Source organism: Apus apus, chromosome 14 (assembly GCF_020740795.1).
Source record: "Apus apus isolate bApuApu2 chromosome 14, bApuApu2.pri.cur, whole genome shotgun sequence".
Lineage (NCBI taxonomy): Eukaryota > Metazoa > Chordata > Aves > Apodiformes > Apodidae > Apus > Apus apus.
Genome location: NC_067295.1, coordinates 15,531,716 through 15,554,226, shown reverse-complemented (window position 1 = coordinate 15,554,226; position 22,511 = coordinate 15,531,716). Strand labels below are relative to the sequence as shown.

Below are 22,511 nucleotides of genomic sequence, written 5' to 3'. Positions count from 1 at the left end.
CAGTCCCAGCCCCTCACACACCCTGGGTGGCTGCAGGAGGTTTCAGAGCCTGGATCTGCCCTTGGGAGCAGAAGCAGGATCACCCTCAGCTCAGCCCCCACGGGTGCAGGGACCCCCTCCCCAAATTAATCCCTCCTTACTCCCTTCCCCTGGGGCAGAGCCAGCAGCAGCTCCCCCCTCCCCCCCTCCTTTCCCCTCAGCCCCACCGACTTCCCCTTCCTTGGGGTCTCAGTGTGGGACCCCTGCCCATCCCTGCAGCCCCCACCTAGCCCTGTGGGTGCCCCCCCTCCCCCCCCAGGGACTCCCCAACTGCCTTGTTAGCAGAGAGGGGGAGAAAAGCTCAAAGGTGACGTGAGAGGGAAGCCAAGTGGAGTTTTAGTGTGTGTGTTTTGCCCCCCAACCACGTCCCACCCTCCTGGGACAGGCAGGTGTCCCCCCCCCAGGGCCTCACCTTTGCCTGCGCTCATGGCCACGGGCAGGGTGGCCTTCCCTGTCCCCTCTCCAGCCTTCCCTGTCCCCTCTCCAGCCTTCCCTGTCCCCTCTCTGCTCTCCGGCCCCTGCGCAGGGATGGAGCAACCACCTTGACACCGGGCCAGCCACGCTTAACCCCACTGCTGCTGGGCCAGGACCTGGGGCCAGGCCAGCAGCACCTGGGCTCAGGTCCTGGCTTTCTCCCCTTCTTCGATCCTTACCTTCTCTTCTAGCAGCTAAAGATGAGAGGAGATGCCCAGGAGGGCAGGCTGTGGGGTGGGGAAAGAAGGGGGGGGGGGTGTCCTGGTGAGGGTGGTCCTGCTGGCAGATGGGGTTTGTGTGGCTGGAGAAACCTCCTGGGTTGTCCCACGGTCGTGCTGTGGCCTCCTGGAGATCCCTGAGCAGCAGTGCTGACCCTTCCATGGGTGCCTGTCCCAGGGGGATGCTCTTGGTGAGGCCTGGGAGAGGGTTCTCAGGCTGCACCTGCACCCCAAAAAAACACCCACTGGGGCTTGGAGTGTGCTGGGGGGGGGTGGGTGGGTGGGTGAGGGGTTGTCCTTCCCAGGAGACGGGCTGAAATCCCCCAGGTTTGATGGTGGTGCAAGTGGGAAGTGAGTTGGATAATGGGGGGGAAAAGCTCTGTTTGGGACTGGGAGCTGTGGAGCTGAACCTACAGCCCCCGCTGTGGGTACATCTGCCTGCTGTGAGGGGACAGGGCTGGGGACACTGCTTTGGGCTTTAGGGGCACAGGGAGGCAGAGGGCACAGCCCAGGGGACAGCTGAGAAGGTCCCCTGGGCTCCTCTGGCAGCCCCAGGTGGAGGGGGGTGATGGTGGGTGATGCTCCAGGGCTTGGTGCTGGATCACACTCTCTGCCTGTGCAGCTGATCCAAACCACCTCGGGGGGCCCGGTGACCTCGTTCCGTGGCCCAGGTCGTTCCCCCACCAGTGTCCAATGTGGCTTCTGCAGAACCTCGTGCCAGTTTCCAGGGAAGGAAGAAAAGAAATACATGAAAACTTCTGCCCCAGCACGAGGAGCCCCATGGGCCAGTGGCTGCAGCATGGAAAAGCCATGGCTAAGCTTTCCCCGTGCCCTGGTCCTCCTTGAAGACCCACCAGGCCCAAGGGCTGCCCTTCTCCACATCCAACAGCTCCAGGAACAGGCAGCTCCTGCTTGTGTTGAAACTCTTCCCAACCCCAATTCCCGCCCTGCTCATCTCCGAGCTGGAGCAGGGGGGGTTCTCCACACCATGGACATTCCCCATGGGAGCCTGGCTCCAACCCCAAGCTCCAAGGCCACATCTCTGCTCTTCACCACTTCACTCAGGAGGTTTTGCCAACCCCACCAGCCAAAACTGGACCATCCCCATGGGAAGAGACAGCAGAGGGGGGGGCGGGGTGGTTCCCAAGCTCCAGCTTTGCAACCTGAGGTCCCCACGAGTTCTTCTTCCTCCCTGTCTCATTTTCTCCTGTCCCCAAGCAGTGCTCTTCCCTCCCCACCCCCCTCACCTCTATTTTTAATCCTCTCTTCTGGGAAATTATGGATTGGGAGCAATGTGAGCTGGAGAGACACACGCCCGCTAATGGGCACTGAGCACATATTGACACAGGGGAGGAATCAATCTGGGAGCTCAAAAAAAAGAGCTGAACCAGCAGGGACCCGGCAGCCAAAACCCACAAAACCTCTCCAGGAGGTTTATCCAAGTCCTACCTGGGGCTGGGAGTGGGTTTGTCCCTGTATCCAGGTCTCTCCTGGGGAGCTGGGTGATCTTGAAGGTTCCTCCCAACCCAAACCGTTCTATAAAATGCCCAACTGGTTGTCACAGGGAAGTTAAAGGAGGTAATTAGTGAATTCCCAGTGGGAAGAGCTAGACCCAGCTCCACCTTGAAACCCTCTTGAGGTCCTCTCCTCCAGACCTGCCCTGTGGTGGGGATGCTCAGACCCTTCTTGGTCCCACCACCAGCCCATCCCGTACACCAGGACCTGGTGCCTGCCTGACCTCCCTTGGGACCACCGTGGGGACCTTGCTTTGTGTCCCCGTGGGTGGCCATGGACCTCCCTGCCTGATCCCCTCCATCCTTTCAGCTCCACTGGTTAGTTAATCTTCCCTCCTGGCTGGGACCAAAGTCTGAGCTGCCCCACCTGGTTGCCATGGAGAAGGTTGTAATGGTATTAGGGAAAGCAGCAAAAGCATTTTTTTTTAAAAAAGGGCCTTTTAAACCTCTTGGAGCTCTCAGGACTCATTGCCTTCCCCAGCAGGTCCCTCCCCAGGTGGGGAAATGCCACCAGCTGTCCCCCCCCTCTTCTGTCCCCAGCACGTGGGCTGGCTGAGCTGGGGAGGGACCAGCACTGGTGGTCGGGTCTGCTGGAACTGGGGAGACTGGTGGGATGTGGGGAGCTCCCTTGGTCCACCCCGGCCCGGGGCCAGCTCAGCAGGGACCTGGTGACCCTGCTGGGGTTGTCCCAGCTGAAGTGTTTTTCATAAGTCTTGCCAGGTGCCATCTCCACCTGGAGGAGAGCATCTCCTGGTGCCAGGGCAACCAGCTCCTCAGCCCCAACGTGCCAGCCCCAGCAGTGGCTGAGGTGTTGGTGGTTCTTGGGAGCTGGGAAAGGTGGCTGAGGTGTTGGTGGTTCTTTGGGAGCTGGGAAAGGTGGCTGAGATGTTGGTGGCTCTTTGGGGAGCTGGGAAAGGTGGCTGAGGTGTTGGTGGTTCTTGGGGAGCTAGGAAAGGTGGCTGAGATGTTGGTGGTTCTTGGGGAGCTGGGAAAGGTGGCTGAGATGTTGGTGGCTCTTGGGGAGCTGGGAAAGGTGGCTGAGATGTTGGTGGCTCTTGGGGAGCTGGGAAAGGTGGCTGAGGTGTTGGTGGCTCTTGGGGACTCAGGAAAGGTGGCTGAGGTGTTGGTGGCTCTTTGGGACACTTATTGCAACACTGGTGTTCCACAAAAACTTCATCACCCCCACCAGTCTGGCTGGACTGGTTGGACTGGGCAAGTGGGGACATCCCCGAGCTGTGACTCAGGGTGGCCAGGGCCATCTCTGGGGGCACAGGGGGGAAAAAGCCCAAACCTGGAGTTTTAGGGAGAAGGGGAGTCCCCAGGAGTGGGTGGTTGGAAGGCACATGGGAAGAGGGAAGTGCTGATCCCAGTCATGGAGGGATCAGCCTGGGCTTCAGGTGGGGCAGAGCAGGAATGTGGCTGAGGGGCCACAGGCCTTTCTCCTGCCCCAGGAGACATGGCTGTCCCTGCTGCCCAGCTCTCCCTGCCTGCCCTGTCCCAGCCCTCCTTCTCCACCCTGCAGGAAAGCACCTGGAGATGCTGGGGGGGTGACAAACGGGACATGAGCTGACAACGAGCTGTTGCAGCCACCCCATCATCTCCTGGGCTGCATCAGGAGCCCTGTGGGCAGCAGGTCAAGGGAGATGATTGTCCCCCTCTCGTGAGACCCCCTGGAGCTCTCATCCAGCTCTGGGGGCCTGGTACAAGGTGGACCTGTCAGAGGGGACCATGGAAATGGGCAGGGGGCTGGAAGACCCGCTGCCAGGCTGGGAGAGTTGGGGTTGTCCAGCCTGGAGAAGACCTTCTTGGAGCCTGTCAGTGGAGAAGGGGGCTTGGGGGAAGGATGGAGAGAGGCTGTTCCCCAGGAGCTGCAGCAGCAGAAGGGGCATTGGATCCCAGCTGCAGTGTGGTGTCCAGCTCTGGTGTCCCCAGCACAGGAAGGACAAGGAGCTGTTGGAAGGAGTCCAGAGGTGGTCACAAAAATGATCCAAGGGCTGGAGCAGCTCTGCTCTGCTGGGAGAGTTGGGGTGTTCAGCCTGGAGAGGAGAAGGCTCCAGGGAGACCTTAGAGCAGCTTCCAGTGCCTGAAGGGGCTCCAGGAAAGCTGGGGAGGGGCTTGGGACAAGGGCAGGGAGGGAGAGGACAAGGGGGATGGGTTAAAACTGGCAGAGGGAGATTGAGGTTGGACATGAGGAGGGAATTCTGGGCTGTGAGGGTGGTGAGAGCCTGGCCCAGGTTGCCCAGGGAAGCTGTGGCTGCCCCATCCCTGGCAGTGTTGAAGGGCAGGTTGGATGGGGCTTGGAGCAGCCTGGGCTGGTGGGAGGTGTCCCTGCCCATGCAGGGGGTTGGGACTACATCACCTTTGGGGTCCCCCCAGCCCAAACCAGTCGGTGGCCCCGGGATCCCCGCGGGGCGGGTCTGGGGGGGGCAGGGGGTCCCCGGGGGGTGCAGCGGCGCCGCGAGGCCTCCCGCCGCCCGGGGGCGCTGCCGCCCGGGCCCGTTGCCATGGAAACGGCGGCGGCGCTGCCCGGGGGAGCAGGCCTCGCTCCCCCCCCCCAGGGCCCCGGGACCCCCGGCTGGTGCTGGAAGGTGTCAACCGGTTTTTTTCTCTGGAGCCGCTGTGGATTTGTTCTTTATTTTTGTTTCGGGGGGGGGGAGAAGCTTTTTCGTCTCTTCGAGCCGCGTCCCCCGGGGTGAGAATCTCGCCCCCCCCCTCAGAGCCCGCAGCTGCTCCGGCCTTCCTGCCGGTTGGTTTAAAAGTGGCCTTGGTGAGGAGAGGAGACGGAGAACTCGGCGTCTCGGCGCCCGCCGGGTTTTAAGGAGACGCGGCGGTTGTGTTTGGTCTGGATCCGGAGCCCCGGTGAAGGTTTTGGGCTGGCAATGACAGCCTGAAACCCTGCCCGGCCTGGCTGTGTGTGCTGTGATCCTGGACGAGATGTGCCTCGTGCTCCCAATCCGTGGGAAAAGCGGGGACTGGTTAGTGCTGGTGCTGCTGCAGCACCTGCCCCCCCACCCCCCGGGGCCTTTGCCAGGCTCTCCTGGGCACTGCAGGGGCAGAAAGAATCCTGTGTCTGTGTGAGTTCACCAGGCTTCTCTTGCTACTTGCCCGGTGAAACGGGCACCCCAGGGACTCCAGGACCACCCGGCTTTGCTGGGGTGGGATATTTGTCAGCTGGAAGCTGGGGGGGGGGGCTTTTGACAAGGGCACGGAGGGAGAGGATGAGGAGGAATGGATTGAAACTGGCAGAGGGGAGATTGAGGTTGGACATGAGGAGGAAATTCTTGGCTGTGAGGGTGGTGAGAGCCTGGAACAGGTTGCCCAGGGAAGCTGTGGCTGCCCCATCCCTGGCAGTGTTGAAGAGCTGGGGGGTTCAGCCTGGAGAAGAGAAGGCTCCAGGGAGACCTTAGAGCAGCTTCCAGTGCCTGAAGGGGCTCCAGGAAAGCTGGGGAGGGGCTTGGGACAAGGGCAGGGAGGGAGAGGACAAGGGGGAAGCAACTAAAACTGGCAGAGGGGAGATGGAGGTTGGACATGAGGAGGAAATTCTTGGCTGTGAGGGTGGTGAGACCCTGGCCCAGGTTGCCCAGAGAAGCTGTGGCTGCCCCATCCCTGGCAGTGTTGAAGGGCAGGTTGGATGGGGCTTGGAGCAGCCTGGGCTGGTGGGAGGTGTCCCTGCCCATGCAGGGGGGTTGGAACCTGATGATCTTTCAGGTCCCTTCCAACTCAAACCAGTCTGGGATTCTTTGATTTCAGGGCCCTTCTGGGGCTGGGGTGTCAGGGACAGTGACATAAGCCACCCTGCGTGTGTCCCTGTCCCTGGGGCTGGGAACCAGGGAGCACCTGGGGAGTGGGAGCACATCTGGGCTCCTCTGTGTGCTGGAACATCCACCAGAGCCTTCTGGGCCCCCAGCACCACGGGCAGTGTGTGAATGTGGCTTCCTTCTCAGCAGTGGGGGTGGAGAGACTGAACTCTCACCAGCTCTTTCATTACCTTAATAAAATTACTTCGGGTCTGTTAAGTTCTTCTGCAGAAAAATGAGACATAATTGCATGTCTTGTTAGCGTCTCCTTCCCCCGAGCCCCTGAAGAGCCCCTGGGTCTGGCTTCTGTGGCTGTTGGTGGAATCTGTGGTGAGGGGCTTTTTCATCCTCACAGCAGCATTTATGGAGACTGAGAGAGCTGGGGTGTTCAGCCTGGAGAAGAGAAGGCTCCAGGGAGACCTTAGAGCACCTTCCAGTGCCTGAAGGGGCTCCAGGAAAGCTGGAGAGGGACTTGGGACAAGGGCAGGGAGGGAGAGGACAAGGGAGGGGAGGGATTAAAACTTGCAGAGGGGAGATTGAGGTTGGACATGAGGAGGGAATTCTTGGCTGTGAGGGTGGTGAGAGCCTGGCCCAGGTTGCCCAGGGAAGCTGTGGCTGCCCCATCCCTGGCAGTGTTGAAGGGCAGGTTGGATGGGGCTGTGAGCAGCCTGGGCTGGTGGGAGGTGTCCTTGCCCATGCAGGGGGTTCAGTCTAGATCATCTTTTAAGGTCCCTTTCAACCCAAACCAGTCTATGATTCTCTGATCTTCTCCAAGAGCCTGGACCAGGTGAGGAGCTGGTGAGTTCTGCTGGGCCCAGAGCTTCCACCAGGATGGCCCCTCTCCCTCTGTCATCCTTGTTGCTTTGACAGACATCAAGCAGCTCTTCAGAGCTGGGGTCTTTTTTGAACATCACATTGTCAAAGCTTTTCTTCTCTGACAAGTTCTTCCCTAAACTCACCCACTCAACAGAACTAGCAGTGATAATGCCCCCAAAATGAGACCATCAAGAACTGGCTGGTTTTACCCCAGGGCTGCAGGTCACCAAGGTCTTCCAGCAGGATCCCCCATGCCTTGTGTTCTCTGTTACCCTTGCTCTTCCACCAGAGACTCTGTTGAAGTCCTGTTTTAGCTTGGCACATGCTTGGAAGCTGTTGGTTGCTTGATGGTTGCAGTTGGAGTGAGCAGTGGTGAGAAGCCCAGCACAGGTTCTCCCCTGTCTGGGCTCATCAGGGTTTGTTTCAGTGCATGTTTTGCTTCAAAACTCCTATTTTTCCACATGGAGGTGGTTCAAAGCCATGTAGATGTGGTGCTGAGGGGCAGGGGTTAGTGGGGGCCTTGGCAGGGCTGGGTTAATGGTTGGACTGGATGATCTGACAGGTCTTTTCCAACCACAGTTACGATGCAAAGTGATCAATGGGGGAAGGTCTTTCCTGTCACCAGCTGTGGCTTGGTCAGAGCTCAGAGATCCTGGTCCCCTTTGCATGGCTGATGGACACAGGAGGTGCAGGGATGGTGGAGATCAAAAGCAGATTGCCTGGAAGCAACTTCATCTTAAATGTTACCAGAGGGTCTGGCAGCAGATGGTTGGATTAATTCGTGGCTTCATCAGATGTGACGTTCTGTAGGGATCCCTGCAGGTGGATTTTGGGAATGGTCTGTAAGGGGAATGGTCTGTAAGAGTGATGGTCTGACAGAACGATGCCTCTGAGCTGTCAGCCTGCTTCAGTGCTCAGCTTCTGGTTTCAGTATCTGAACAGAAACCTCCCAAGGAGCCTCTTTTCCTTTCCCCGGGGGCGCTGTAATCATTGGCTCCACCTTCAACCCAAGGTGGATGCCACACCTGCTAGTAACCAAAGTTGTTAGCAACGCTGCTGGTGCCCTGCCTGGAGGGAAGAGTTGCTGCCAGAAGGATCCTTAGATCCTGATCCATGCAAAGAACCAAGTGCTGAGCAGCCAAGCAGATGGATTTGGGAAGTGTTGCAGGGAATGAGAATGTAAGTACTCTGACATGGGAAGCACCTGGCTACTGAAAATACAGGTGGGAAGCTGTGCAGCCCCTTCCCAGGCCCTGGCACCAACCCTCTGCAGGTGGAATCTTAACCACAGGAGGGAAACAGCAGCTGGAAAGCCCAACTACAATGTGTTCAAGCTCCAAAAAGCTGGATGTGCTGTGCTCCTGCACCAGCTCGGCGGTGGGAGAGGAGGGCTCTGCTGCCCCAGCAGCTGCCCCAGATGTTTGTGTCTCCAGGTGCAGCAGCAGGAGAGGAGGGAGAGGCTGGATGGGCTTGGAGACCTGCAGGAGAGGATGAGGAGGCTGGCTGGCTCCAGGATGGATTTGTCAACCAGAATGGGCTTCGGTGAAGAGGAAAAACTGAAGGTAAAACTTTGGGAGTTGGAGAGAACTGAGCCATGGAGCTGTGTGAGGGCAGTGGAAAACCTAGTGGAAAATGCTGGGGCCTCTTCTTCTAGGGGTGTAGGTGTTGTGCTCCCTTCCCTGGTGTGACCTGTTGAAGCTGGGTTGGCCTCAGTGTCATTCCATGACCTTTCCTATGTCCCTTCTCTCTCCTAGATTTCCAAAGATCTCCTGGATCTCCAGATCGAGACGAACAAGATGAAGGAGCAGTATGAGACGGAGAACTTTGAACTGAAAAATATGGTACCCAAAAAACCTTGGAAATAGCTGATTTCAGCTCTTTATGCCTTTAACCAAAACCCCAGCACCTTCCCCACCCTTCCTTCCTTTCCTTGCTGTGCTCTCTTGGCTTTAGCTACAGGAACGTGTCCCCCCAGTGCTCCAGGTACCACAAAACTCATCTCTCTAAGTCCCAGTCTGCCTGAGCCTGCTGGCCAAATGAACCCTCTGCAATCCCTGCTGGTCTCTGCCACAGTCTTGCTTCTGCTGCCTCCCCTCTGCAGATCCTGGCCCTGGAGAAGCGTGTGCAGGAGCTGGAGCTCTGCAGTGAGCAGGTGACCGGGGAGCAGGATTCCTTGCGGGAACGTCTGCGCGCCCTGGAGAGCAGCCGGAAGGAGCTGGCAGATGAGTACATCATTTTGAAGAGCAATTACCTGGCCCTGGGCAAAGAACTGGACCAGGAGGTGAGACAGGCTGTGGTGTTCACTCTGTTCTCTGTGCTGTTCTCCACTCTGTCTCCCAGGGACCCGGGCTACAGGCAGTTGGGTTGGTTGGGGCTGTGTGTCCATGGGCCGTGGTTTGGCAGCTGGGGCATGGTTGTGTTTTCAGGGCCCAGGGATTTCACAGAATCATCAGCTCACAGAATGGTTTGGGTTGGGAGGGACCTTAAAGATTATCTAGTTCCAACCCCCTGCATGGGCAGGGACACCTCCCACCAGCCCAGGTTGCTCCAAGCCCCATCCAACCTGCCCTTCAACACTGCCAGGGATGGGGCAGCCACAGCTTCCCTGGGCAACCTGGGCCAGGCTCTCACCACCCCACAGCCAAGAATTTCCTCCTCATGTCCAACCTCAATCTCCTCTCTGCCAGTTTTAATCCATCCCCCTTGTCCTCTCCCTCCCTGCCCTTGTCCCAAGCCCCTCCCCAGCTTTCCTGGAGCCCCTTCAGGCACTGGAAGGTGCTCTGAGGTCTCCCTGGAGCCTGTTCTTCTACCATGCTCACCTTCCAGCAGAACCCCCTCTGCTCAGCAGAGACCACCACCCTGATCCCTGTGCCTGCTCTCCTGAGCACCCTGTGATCAGAGTCCTCCTCTTTTCATGCCACCCCAGAGCCCTGTCACCAGCAGAAGCAGGGAGGTGACAGTGGGGCCTGTTCCTCCTGGCTCCCAGCTTGCTTTGTTCCCCTTTATTTCTGCCTGGCTTGCGTGGGAAGGGGCTGGAGTCCCTTTCTGGAGGCAGCAGGAAGGGGCCTGGGAAGTTTTGAGGTCGGCAAGTTTATAGACATAAGCAAGTTTCTGATTGTGCCTTAAAATAGATCCAGTTTCCTGGTGACTCTTAGCTTAGCAATTATTAACTAAAGCCTTTTGGACCCAGATGTGTGTTTTTGGCAAGAATTGCTGTTTCTATAGACATTCCTCTCTTCCCTCCCTCTCCCCTCTCCCACTTCTCCATCTCTGAGTGGGATCTGATGACTGGCACCCTCCAGCTCCTCTGGCAGATAGTGTAGCTGCTTCAGGCAAACAGCCTGGTTTACTGTGCTGGCCCAGTGCAGAGCTGTGGTGGGAAGATGTGGGACTGGGAGCAAGCAAGAGGGTTTAGGCAGTGTCCAGTCTGTCCTGATGGTGGCATTGGTCTGCAGAGCCCTGCCTGAGGAATGGATGGGGTCATCATCACCTCGTTGCAAATCATAGAATCCCAGACTGGTTTGGGTTGGGAGGGACCTGAAAGCTCATCAAGATCCAACCCCCTGCATGGGCAGGGACACCTCCCACCAGCCCAGGTTGCTCCAAGCCCCATCCAACCTGCCCTTCAGCACTGCCAGGGATGGGGCAGCCACAGCTTCCCTGGGCAACCTGGGCCAGAGTCTCACCACCCTCACAGCAAAGAATTTCTTCCCAATATCCCATCTCAATCTCCCCTCTTTCAGCTTAAAACCGTTGCCCCTTGTGAGTTAGTGCCTCTCTGAGGCTCTCATTTCTCTCCTGTCAGCTGAGAAATGGAAATTTCTTCTGAGGAGGCAAGCTCAGCAGCTTGCAGGGGTGTGAAGCCACCCTGGAGCACAGGGCACAGCACGTGTGGCTGTCACCAAGGCTGCAGTGACAGGGTGCTGCCTCTGCAGGGGAGCAGCTCCACGCTCAGCAGCCAGGCCTGCTTCTCATCCCCAAGGTGGTGCCATGAGTTCATCCCAAGTTGGAGTTTCAGCTGGCAGCCATGGGTTTAACAGGGTGGTGGGAACAACACCCCTCCTTTCACATGGATCCTGGACTCTCTCCCGAGAGTGAAAGCACATGGATTCCTTTACGTGCCTGGAGAGCATCCTGAGGAAGTGCTGGAGCAGAGTCCAGAAGCCAAAGGTGAACTCCCTGCTTGTAATTCATAGGCTGAGGGTTTTAAGCCCAATTTCTTGGCTCCAGCTACCAAGCATCCCTGCCCTGAAGCAAAAGAGGCTCCGACTTGGCAGGCTGGGGCTTGTCACTGCATGGGCCCCTTGCTCATTATTTTCCCAGTCTGGACTTTCCCAAAGGAAAGGGGGAAAAGCAGCGTGTGGTTCTGCCCCCTCCCCTTCCCCGCGGCTCTGCTGGGGGAGACAATGAGCCCTTCACACACTCCCAATTACAAGTGCTACTTGTGACCTTGCCAATATGTTGTCATGGCTCCTTGGTGCAGGGGCAGCTCAGCGAGCTCGTTTCATTCCCTCTCCCTCGCAGGGAACAGCCTTGGAATTGTGCCTCGGAATTCCTGCCTTGGAATTGTGGCAGCCCCCTTTGTACGTTCACACATCTCCCCGGGGCAAGGAGCAGGGCAGGGCTGGCCTTGCCTGGCCCTGGGGAGCTGCCTTTCAGGAGATGCCAGCCGGGTCACTTTGTCCCTGTTCTCTAACTCGCTGGAAATTCCTCCTTTTCAAGACTCTGACCTTTTCCTCCACTCTGCTTTTCCTCCTCCTCCTTTTGTTCTGGCAGGATCCAAAGGAGGGAACCCAACTGCCTCCGGGCCAGTTCCACGCTGGGGTTTTCCCTGGAGCTGGGCCAGGCTTGGGAAGCACAGGGGAGGCAGAGAAGCCCCTCACAAACCTGGGCTTTGCCTTTCTTGCCCTGAGCAGGTACTTCTGTGCTTGTGTGTGTGTTTCCCCCCACCCCCTGATGGAATCTTCAGGGCTGGCAGCTGCGGATGGCTGGCTTTGGGTTGGGGAACAAGCAGGCTGGCTCTGCCTAGCTGTCAGTTTTCACAGCTGTATATCTCACCTCTTTGTCAGCCTCTTTTCTCCTCTCTCCCTCAGCCCACCCTGTGCTATCTTTTGATAAGCTATTCTCTCCACGGATGACTCAGATGACCTCTGCCTCCCATCCTCCCGATTCACTGCCATGGTAACAATTACTCAAGCTTGTCCCCAGTCATAAACCCCATCAAAGCTTTGTTATCTACATAGAAACCCTCCCGTGAGACATGAATTCCCTCAGTGTTCCTTCCAGATCACCTGTAACAGCCCCTTTCTCATTCAGATCCTCTTTCTCTTTTTTGGAAATGTGTCACTTCACACCAGCTTTGAATCCCTTGGCTGCTGCCCCCGCGGTGCCGTGGGCTGCTGCTGCTGCTGCTGCTGCTGCTGGAGGGATGCCTGCCAACCAAACTGGAATTCACTGGGTGATGGCAGCCCTGAGGGATGGAGATTGGGGCCCTTCTCTTCCCTTCTGGGCTCCAGCACTGTTCAGGGTTGTTGTCCAAGGTTGGAAAGCTGGAAGGAGGGAGGCTGGAGGTCAGGGCTGAGCTGTGCCCAGGGCTGGGCTGACACCAGGGATTGTGTTTGAATGCCAGAGTGAGATGGGCAGAGGGAATCAGGATCCATCTGGGTAATCCTGATGCCTTGGTGGTGGTTCCCATGAGAATTAGGGAATTCTCATGATATCTTCAGACTTGATTCCAGGAGGGGATGTGAGCACCTGCCTCGGGTACCCACGGAGAGCAGAGGGGAGCAGCCAAGCTGGAGGGGCAGGATTTCAGGAGCTCTTTCCTTCTTGTTTCACCTGGCAGGTGATGAGGAATGAGGAGCTCAGCATGGAGCTGCTCAACCTGGCCAATGCCAGGAGCAGCCTTCCTGGCACGGAGAGCAACCCCTTCCCTGCCGTGGCCAAGGAATCCACTGCTGAGCTGGAAAGAGAGCGAGCAAGGGAGTGCCAGCCCTCAGCTCAGAGGGAGAAGGTAAGGACCTCCCTGCCCTGCCACCAGCCCCTGGGAGAACAAGGATCCAGCAGGCTCCTGGGAGGACAGGGATCCAGCAGGCTCCTGGGAGAACAGGGATCCAGCAGGATCCTGGTAGAACAGGGATCCAGCAGGCTCCTGGGAGAACAGGGATCCAGCAGGATCCTGGGAGAACAAGGATCCAGCAGGCACCTGGGAGGACAGGGATCCAGCAGGCTCCTGGGAGAACAGGGATCCAGCAGGATCCTGGTAGAACAGGGATCCAGCAGGCTCCTGGGAGAACAGGGATCCAGCAGGATCCTGGGAGAACAGGGATCCAACAGGCTCCTGGGAGAACAGGGATCCAACAGGCTCCTGGGAGGACAGGGATCCAACAGGATCCTGGGAGAACAAGGATCCAACAGGCTCCTGGGAGGACAGGGATCCAGCAGGCTCCTGGGAGAACAGGGGTCCAACTGGCTCCTGGGAGAAGAGGGATCCAACAGGCTGCTGGAAGGACAGGGATCCAGCAGGCTGCTGGGAGAACAGGGATCCAACAGGCTCCTGGGAGAACAGGGATCCAACAGGCACCTGGGAGAGCAAGGATCCAACAGGCTCCTGGGAGGACAGGGATCCAGCAGGCTCCTGGGAGAACAGGGGTCCAACTGGCTCCTGGGAGAAGAGGGATCCAACAGGCTGCTGGGAGGACAGGGATCCAGCAGGCTGCTGGGAGAGCAAGGATCCAACAGGCTCCTGGGAGAACAGGGATCCAACAGGCTTCTGGGAGGACAGGGATCCAGCAGGCTCCTGGGAGAACAGGGATCCAGGAGGGTCCTGGGAGAACAGGGATCCAGGAGGGTCCTCGGAGAGCAAGGATCCAACAGGCTCCTGGGAGAACAGGGATCCAACAGGCTCCTGGGAGAACAGGGATCCAACAGGCTCCTGGGAGAACAGGGATCCAGGAGGGTCCTGGGAGAACAGGGATCCAGGAGGGTCCTGGGAGAGCAAGGATCCAACAGGCTCCTGGGAGAACAGGGATCCAACAGGCACCTTGGAGCACAAGCATCTAAGGGCCACCTTCTGCCTCTCCCCAGACCAGCCAGATTATGTTCTTGCCTCTGAACACGAGTGTGTGGGGCTCTGCTGCTTGGATCCTTGGGGAAGCAGAGGGGGAATTTTTTTCAAGCTGGCTGGCACTTCTTGGTGCTAACTTGAATTTTGTGGATGAGCTGCTGCTTTGATTTATTTTATTTTTTTTAAAGCTGTGCAGTTGAGAAATGAGACTAAAAAATAACTCCAGCTCTTGTGGGGGGAAGGGCTGGGAGAGGGCAGCTGTGGTTCCCTTGGTGGGTGCCCCTGGGTGAAGGGAGGCAGGGGTTTAGGAGCCAGCAAGTGCAGAGGATGCTTTCTTCTTTCCTCCTTGCCATTCCTTGAGCAAGATGGGGGTGATAAAGCCCCCAAAAGTGAGAGGACCAAGGTGCTCCCTGCCCTCTGCAGCCTCTGTGGTACCAGCTGCTCCTGCTGGGAACCTGACTCTCCCATGGGAGAACAACACGAGTGCACCTCCCCGTGCCCTGTCTCCAGAGCACACCCCCCCCTTCTGGTATGCTACAGGGTACTGGACACTCCCAGTTAAACTTGTCCTTTCCCCAGTTTGTCACTGGTCAGCTGGACTCGTGCTCAGCTGGAGCCTCCCCTCACTTCTCCCTCTCAGCCCAGGCCTCTGTCTCATCTTCCTCTTCGTTTGTCCCTCAGTTGCTTGGAAACCAGGATCACATAGAAGCAGAGCTTGAGAAACTGAAGCAAACCTATGAACTGCAGCAGCAGAAGCTGGAAGAGAGACTGTGAGTGTTTGAGGGCAGGTCCTTCTGGCTGGCAGGGCAACTTGTGGAGCTCCTGGCAGCTGGATGTGATCCCTGGACAGAGGAGAGGAGGTGGGGTGCAGGGTGGGAAATGACTCTTCCCCCTTGGAACACAGGAGGCCTGGGAGCAAACCCTGATGTTTTCAAGGCTCTTGGGAGAGGGTCAGGTTTCTGCTTCAAAGTTGGTGGTGTTTGTGTGTCCCACTGGCCTGGGCACCTCTGAAAATCCCCCTTTGGTGACACACGTGGCAAATACGTGACAACCCAGGGGTGAACCCAGCCCTAGACCTTACCTCCCAGTGGCTCTTCCATTGACAGGCTGGGATGGGGTCTGTGTCCCAGCAAAGGCTGCCACAGCAGGGACCCTGGAGAACTGGAGCCCTGTTAAGACAGGCTGGGAGAGTTGGGGGGTTCAGCCTGGAGAAGAGAAGGCTCCAGGGAGACCTTAGAGCACCTTCCAGTGCCTGAAGGGGCTCCAGGAAAGCTGGGGAGGGGCTTGGGACAAGGGCAGGGAGGGAGAGGACAAGGGAGGGGATGGATTAAAACTGGCAGAGGGGAGATTGAGGTTGGACATGAGGAGGAAATTCTTGGCTGTGAGGGTGGGGAGAGCCTGGCCCAGGTTGCCCAGGGAAGCTGTGGCTGCCCCATCCCTGGCAGTGTTGAAGGGCAGGTTGGATGGGGCTTGGAGCAACCTGGGCTGGTGGGAGGTGTCCCTGCCCATGCAGGGGGTTGGAACTAGATGATCTTTAAGGTCCCTTCCAACCCAAACCAGTCTGGGATTCCATGACACCCTCACTGGTAGGACAGTCACTTCTGGTTGCAAGAGCCCTGTGGCTGCTGGTTGGCACACATCTGGTGGGGGTTGGCAGCTCCTGCTGAGGATTTTTATCACCCCCCAGTGATTTCCCTGTCAAAGCTGGTTGTACTGAACCTATGGAGAAGTTGGGGGGGACTAAAATAAACACACCACCTTCCTGCCTTCCCAGGACAGCGATGGGGAAGGAGCTGCAGGAGGCAAAGGGAGCCATTGGGAATGCTCAGCAGAAGCTGGTGGAACAATCAGTGGTAAGAGCAGGTTCCCTCAGCACCCACACTCCTCCAGGGTGCCAGGAGCTTCTCCTGGAGCTAGCAGGGGGTGGGGGTCTTGTACTGGGTGCTCTTGACACCTCTCCCTCTCCAGGGAGTTTGTCAAACCAAGGTGCTCCTCCTCCCTGTGCAGGTCCCTTCTCCAGGGGTGTGATGCACGTGGGGGAAAGTGCTGCTTGTCACAGGTGGTGGGAGGAAATCGATTCACTGATATTTAGAAAGAGTTGGTGAAATCACCACAGGGGGATTGTCAGTGATGGAAGGTACCAGGGGAACAGAGACTCTAAACATTTCCAGGTGAAAGCCCAGGACCTTCCCAGCTTTAGAGAAGGTGATTATTTGGAAACGAAGTCTCCATCTCTCATGGACCTTCTTGGTGCCCCTTGCTGGGCTGGAGGGCAAGGGCAGCAGCCAGTGTGCGTGCTGTGCTGAGGTGCTGCTCATCTCCCACAGCCCCTTGGCTGTTCCCGGGGTTCTGCTCATCTCCCACAGCCCCTTTGCTGTTCCCAGGTGCTGCTGAGCTCCCAGAGCCAGCTCCAGGAGGTGGAGGCAGAGAACTCCAGGCTGCAGCTCCGGCTGAAGGAGCTGAACGAGGAATATCGCTCCCGGCTGGCGCAGCACATCCAGGACGTGGCGGTGGGTACCACCAGCCCCAGGGCTCTGCTGGGGAGGGCTCTCCTTGCAGGCTGCCTCAGTTTCCCCTCCTTGCTGGGCTGCTGAGCAGAGCAGCCAGCAGGGCCCGTGCTGGCAGCTGGAAGGGCTCGGTGGCCTCGGCTTGGCTGGGGCAGGAGATTCCAGCCCCTCTCCTTGCCTGGATCTCCTCGTGCCAAAGGGCCTCTGAGTTTCTGCTGGGACTTGCTTTCTTGGTCAAATTACTTGGATTGAAAGATCCCTTTATTTACAGTGGCTGCCTTCCAGTTGGCTTCTACTCACCATTGCCCTGACAACCTCCCTCAGCAGGGCAGGCGATGCCACTTCTGGCTTTGTTACCACCTCCATGGTGACTCCCTGGCTGTCCCACAGGGAGCTCTGCCAGCCTCTGTATGACACCAGTGCCTGGAGCTGGCTCTGGGAACAAGCACCTTGGATGTAGAGTAGGGCCCCCAGAGCACCATCAGGGCTCAGCACAAGGCATGGACCTGATGGTCATGAGCAGTGAGACTGGGCAGAAATCCCTTTTTACCCCCCCCCGGGTAGCAGTAGGCAGGTTTTGGCAAGAGCTTCTGAGCTGGGAGAAGGCTGGTGCTGAAGAACATGGTGTGGTGATGGGTCAGGAGACACAGCAGAACAGTTTGAAACAGTTTAATTTCCAACAGAGTGATGCTGAAGCACCTCCAGCTAGCAGAGAGAGCATGTGGTAGAAGGAACAGGGAACTAGAGGTAGTAATTCCTGATGCCAATTTGTGACTCCCTAGATGGGTCACTGATACAGCCCAGATGCCTTCTCTGTCTTGAAGGGCCACAATGGAAGTTCATTAGTCTCTCCTGCTCTCAGACCATGGAAGAGATTCCCTGTTCTCTCTGCTGTTAACACAAATATACCTGCACCACCTCGGTGGGAAGTTACATGCCTCAGGGAATGACGTGATCACCTCCCTTTCTTTCTCTGTGTGTTGAAAGGACTACATGGACAGCAAATCCAGCAATGGAGCAGGGCCCAGCAAGGCCCCAGCTGGTCCTGCTCCCATGAAACGTTTTGTGGACACCATGTTGAAGGATGTCAGGGCTTCCTACAGGTCTCGGGAAGAGCAGCTGGCTGGAGCAGCACGTGGCTACAAGAAACGCATGAAGAACTTGGTGAAGAAGCATGAGAACCTGCTGATTGCTTATGGGTAGGGCTGAGGCAGGTTCTGGGCTACCTCTCTCTCTTCAGCTTGTTGCTAAGGTCCAGGTGGAAGTGCTCCATAACCCCCAGCCCCATGGCCAAGAGGGAGGAGAACCAGGCTCCTGGGTGGAGCAGGGGATCTGGGGTGCATGTTTATGTCCCTACTCCAGACAAGCCAGGAGCATGAAGTCTCCAGCCACACACCAGAGTGCTCTGGACACCCTGGAGCTGTTTTGCACACGTGTTTCTCCTATGGAAGATGGAGGGTGAGGGAAGGATTCCATGTGGTGTGGAAATGCAGAGGCACCACAAATAACTCCTGCTTCCCAGCCTGTCCCTGCAGTGCTCTCAGCTCTGCTCCACAGCTCTCTCAGCAGCTTGGGCTGTGGGAAGCAGCAGAAATTCGTGTGGAATAAAAGCCACAAATAGCTCCTAGGACAAGCTCTGCTCAGAAACACTCTCAGGAATGTGGTGCATCCTGCTGGGCTCTCCCATCTGCAGGTGACCTGGCTCTGGGTGGCCAGATGCCAACAGGTCCCAAGCAAGTGACACCTCCATCAGTGACACTCCGAGCTGTTTCCTGACCAAAGCCACCAGGGACTAACCCCTCTTGTATGTGTTACAGGCTCCAGAGAGAGCAGATCAGGTCCTTGGGTGGCAGCTGCATGGATTGTGGCCCTGCTGAGCTCCACTTCTCCATCACAGACCCAGAGCTGCTGACAAACACAACGCGGGAGCTGAACCGGCTGCGGGAGGACAAGGCCAAACTGGAGATGCAGCTGCACGAGCTGGAGAAGGTGCTGACTGGGCTGCTGGTGTCCTGGGGTTGGGGGAAGCTGGGGGTGATGGGGAGCATCTCGTGAGCAATTGATTCAGCCCTCCCAGAAGGTTTCCTGTGCCTGGCATACAGTTCTTGCTCCCTTTCTCACTTTGGGAAGAGATGGGGTGTCCAAGCAGCCCCCCTCCTCGCTGGGAAGACCCAGAGATTGGGGTCATGGAGCTCTGGGAGGGCTGAGGAGTAGGAGATGTGGTGGGAGAGCTGCCAGGCCAGCAGATCAGCTCCCTGCTAAAAGAGGAGATGGGTAAGGGAGGATGAGGATGGGATTTTTCATTCTGGAATGCCTGAGCAGGAGCCCATGCTCCATAACACACCAGTCAGCTCCACCTCCTCCCACTGGTTCTGCCTGGGCAGAGACGTGTCTCTTGACTTGTGTGAGATCTATTTCTTTAAAAACATTTTCAAAGGGTGGGAGACCTGAACCTTCAGATGGTGCTGCACATCAGTTCCTTGCCAGGGTGGCTGTCACAGTGCTGGGACACCTTGTGCTGCTTGGAAGTGGTGAGGCTGCAGTGGGGTGATGCTGACAGCAACAATGTTCTTCCCTTTCCTTCAGAAAAGCCTGCAAGAAACCTCAGCCTTTCTGCTGTCTCCTGAGCAGTAAGTGCTGTTTGTTTCTCAGGATATTTGTCATGTGGATTTCTCCTTGCTGTGTGGATTGAGGAGTCTTTTCTCCTTGGCTTGGAGATGGCAATAAATAGGGAGAAAGTGAGCTGGAGGGGCCTCATCTGAGGAGCAGAGCCAGCTGTCGTCTGCTGGCAGCATTTCCTGCTGTGCCATGAGTTGGTCATTTGGGCCTCCATCCAGGAAAGCTCTTCAGCACATGTTTGGTTGAATCATGGTTTTAGTCTCACTGATCTCTAGAAGCTGAAGTTTATCCTATGCCCGAGGGCTTTGGTAGATCATAGAGTCATGGAATGGTGTAGGTTGGGAGGGACCTTAAAGATCATCTATTCCCAACCCCCTGCATGGGCAGGGACACCTCCCACCAGCCCAGGCTGCTCCAAGCCCCATCCAACCTGCCCTTCAACACTGCCAGGGATGGGGCAGCCACAGCTTCCCTGGGCAACCTGGGCCAGGCTCTCACCACCCTCACACCCAAGAATTTCCTCCTCATGTCCAACCTCAATCTCTCCTCTGCCAGTTTCAATCCATCCCCCTTGTCCTCTCCCTCCCTGCCCTTGTCCCAGGTCCCTCCCCAGCTTGATGAAATACATGTAATCCCTGATGTGTCTCCTAGGCTGCCTCATTTTAAAAGGCTGGAAGAATCTCAGCTCAGATGTCTCCTACACTATTTTCCACCTCTCCACAGCTATAGTTGGTAGAGTTTCAAGTGAATAATGCAACAGGGGGAAGAAACCCATCAAAAATGAGCATGGTGGGAAGGTACAGGGTCACAAAGGGTTCCAGCCCAGGTCTGCACTGGGATGGAGGAGAAGCAAGACTATCCCAAAGAGGTGGTGTTTCTCTTGCCTTTCTCAGGTTGGGATCCTGGGGAGGGACTTTTGATAAGGGCTTGTAGTGAGAGGACAAGGGGGGAATGGGTTAAAACTGGAAGAGGGAGATTGAGGTTGGACATGAGGAGGGAATTCTTGGCTGTGAGGGTGGTGAGAGCCTGGCCCAGGTTGCCCAGGGAAGCTGTGGCTGCCCCATCCCTGGCAGTGTTGAAGGGCAAGTTGAGCTCTGTGACCTGCTGGATTTGAACATCTGAGAATGATCAAAATCTGCTTTTCTCTCCCAGGCAGCTGGATGAGAAGGGCTGGGCAGAGGTCAGGAAGCAGCTCCGGGAGTTCACACGCAGCACCCAGGTAAAGGTCTGGAACTGCCCAGCAGAAAGGGCTGGAGCAGCTCTGCTCTGGAGACAGGCTGGGAGAGTTGGGGTGTTCAGCCTGGAGAAGAGAAGGCTCCAGGGAGACCTTAGAGCACCTGCCAGTGCCTGAAGGGGCTCCAGGAAAGCTGGGGAGGGGCTTGGGACAAGGGCAGGGAGGGAGAGGACAAGGGGGATGGATTAAAACTGGAAGAGGGAGATTGAGGTTGGACATGAGGAGGGAATTCTTTGCTGTGAGGGGGGTGAGACACAAATCTGTGCAGCTTCTGGAGGAGTTCATGATGGCTGGGCAGGCAGGGGCTGCTGCCTGTCCTGGGGGGGGGCCCTGTCCCCCTTATCTATGGTCTGGCCAGGGAGGGGCTGCCTGCTCTGCCCCCCAGGCTCCTTTCCCCCAGCACATCACTGCTCTGGGGCTCCCACAGCCTCATGCCAAGCGGTGCCAGAGCTGGGAGCTGGGGAGGTGCTTGGTCTCACCTGGCAGAGAAGGACCCAGCAACTTCATTCCCATCTCACTGAGCTCCCTGTGTTCTCCACGTCTCCTTGCCCTTCCAGGAGGATTTGGAGCAGGAGAGGAGCCAGCTGCTGACACGGGCTGTGGTGGCAGAAGAGCAGGTGTCAGAGCTGCAGGAATACATCGACAAGCATCTCGCCAGGTGAGAGGGCAGCATCCCTCTTCCCAGCTCCTCTGCTTCCTGCTCCAAGTTTCTCTCCCAGGCTCATTCCCAGTGCCTGACCTTGCCACTGCCTTCCCACAGCACTGCTGGGACAGCTGGTGTCCCACAGCATGTCCAGCTGCCACCACTCCTTGTTCCACGGGGCAGCATCTGCCCTGCCCCACCACGTGTCTCCTTCCTTGGGTACTCACCCGTCCTTTGGAGGCAGCTGAGAGAGGGGTTGTCTAAAGTCCAAGGCCTATCCAGCAGGTGTGAGTCCAGAGGAGGGCATGAAAGTGATCCAGGGGCTGGAGCAGCTCTGCTCTGGAGCCAGGCTGGGAGAGTTGGGGTGTTCAGCCTGGAGAAGAGAAGGCTCCAGGGAGACCTTAGAGCACCTTCCAGTGCCTGAAGGGGCTCCAGGAAAGCTGGGGAGGGGCTTGGGACAAGGGCAGGGAGGGAGAGGACAAGGGAGAAGGGATTAAAACTGGCAGAGGGAGATTGAGGTTGGACATGAGGAGGAAACTCTTGGCTGTGAGGGTGGTGAGAGCCTGGCCCAGGTTGCCCAGGGAAGCTGTGGCTGCCCCATCCCTGGCAGTGTTGAAGGGCAGGTTGGATGGGGCTTGGGGCAACCTGGGCTGGTGGGAGGTGTCCCTGCCCATGCAGGGGGTTGGAACCTGATGATCTTCAAGGTCCCTCCCAACCTACACCATTCCATGACTCTGTGCCTTGAGCTGTGTTCCTCTCTCCTTGCTCACCTGCCCAGTGGGAAGAGCTGCTCAGGGAAGGAAGGCTGGGAACAGGCAGGAGCAATGGTCCAGCTGTCCCTGCCCCACCTCCCAGCCAACTGGGCTGTGAACTGGGCTCAGCCTCCCGGGCTTGTTGCTGGCACCATTACCTGGCAGAGCCAGGAAAAGCACCTTTCCCTGAGGAACAGGCTGTGGTTTTACACCAGCCAGGCTCAGATCCCAACAGGCCTCAGTGCCCGGGCTGGCTGCTCTGCACTAATTAACACTGCACCTCATTAGTGTGCAGCGAGGCCAGGCAGGGCCTGCATTGGCATTTGTCACTCCTGGGAGGGGGAGGGGGGCTGGCAGTGGGACTGTGACCACAGGGGCAGGGACAGTTGCTGCCTCCCCCTTGCAGGTACAGGCAGGAGCTGCTCCAGCTGCAGAAGGTGCCACGTGTGCTCAGTGCTGGGGAGGCCAGAAGGACCATCAGCCACCACCACCCATAGCTCCACAGCACAGCACTGAGGAGGGACTGAAGAGCAGGGAGTTTGCTGTTGTGTGGGCTGGCCAGGGCAAGCACCCATCCCTGCTCAGGGGGTCTTCTGGGTCTCCAGTTAACAGCACTAAAATGGGATGGGACAACTGGGCCTCATCTCCCCTCTGAGCCCTCAGCTGCAGGGGCTCTGCTGCTCCACCAGCACCTCAGGACTTGGGGGGACAGTTTCCCAGGCAGCTTTTTGCTGTGGAGCTGCAGAAACAGGCTCTTGTGGTAACATGTCTCCTGGGGTCAGACCTAGCTGGGAGCCCAAGGGCCATCTCAGGTCACCATCACCAAGGCAAT

The 22,511-nt window shown here is 57.6% G+C and overlaps 2 protein-coding genes and 1 long non-coding RNA gene across 8 annotated transcripts in view; 1 reads left to right on the top strand and 2 right to left on the bottom strand.

Moving 5' to 3' along the window:
• IGFALS (insulin like growth factor binding protein acid labile subunit) overlaps window positions 1-596 on the bottom strand; it is a 17,926-nt gene extending 17,330 nt beyond the window's left edge. The window contains exon 1 of one of the 2 annotated variants that reach the window (XR_007890857.1): window positions 452-595. Coding sequence is in view for 1 of the 2 variants with exons in the window: in XM_051631925.1 (XP_051487885.1) it covers window positions 452-467 (16 nt within the window). In the remaining variant the exon portion in view is untranslated. Of the gene's footprint in view, window positions 1-451 lie in introns of both variants that reach the window. The other variant, XM_051631925.1, reaches the window with a different exon arrangement.
• The window catches only part of LOC127390409 (uncharacterized), a 12,920-nt gene extending 3,439 nt beyond the window's left edge, over window positions 1-9,481 (bottom strand). The window contains exon 1 of the long non-coding RNA XR_007890859.1: window positions 9,385-9,481. This is a non-coding gene — a long non-coding RNA (uncharacterized LOC127390409). The remainder of the gene's footprint in view (window positions 1-9,384) is intronic.
• CCDC78 (coiled-coil domain containing 78) lies at window positions 7,883-22,511 on the top strand. 5 transcript variants are annotated; one of them, XM_051631938.1, is made up of 14 exons: window positions 7,883-8,037; window positions 8,292-8,420; window positions 8,613-8,699; window positions 8,960-9,139; window positions 12,704-12,871; window positions 14,606-14,694; window positions 15,699-15,777; window positions 16,309-16,434; window positions 17,419-17,630; window positions 18,249-18,420; window positions 19,018-19,061; window positions 20,203-20,269; window positions 20,842-20,942; window positions 22,086-22,511. In XM_051631938.1, exons 1-14 carry the CDS (start codon window positions 8,005-8,007, stop codon window positions 22,174-22,176), a joined length of 1,578 nt encoding a protein of 525 aa, XP_051487898.1. In that variant the 5' UTR covers window positions 7,883-8,004; the 3' UTR covers window positions 22,177-22,511. The 5 variants fall into 5 exon arrangements, 4 of the variants coding, with proteins under 4 accessions (XP_051487898.1, XP_051487899.1, XP_051487903.1 ...); XM_051631939.1 differs by lacking the exon at window positions 16,309-16,434; XR_007890858.1 differs by lacking the exons at window positions 19,018-19,061; window positions 22,086-22,511 and having other exon boundaries at window positions 20,842-20,922.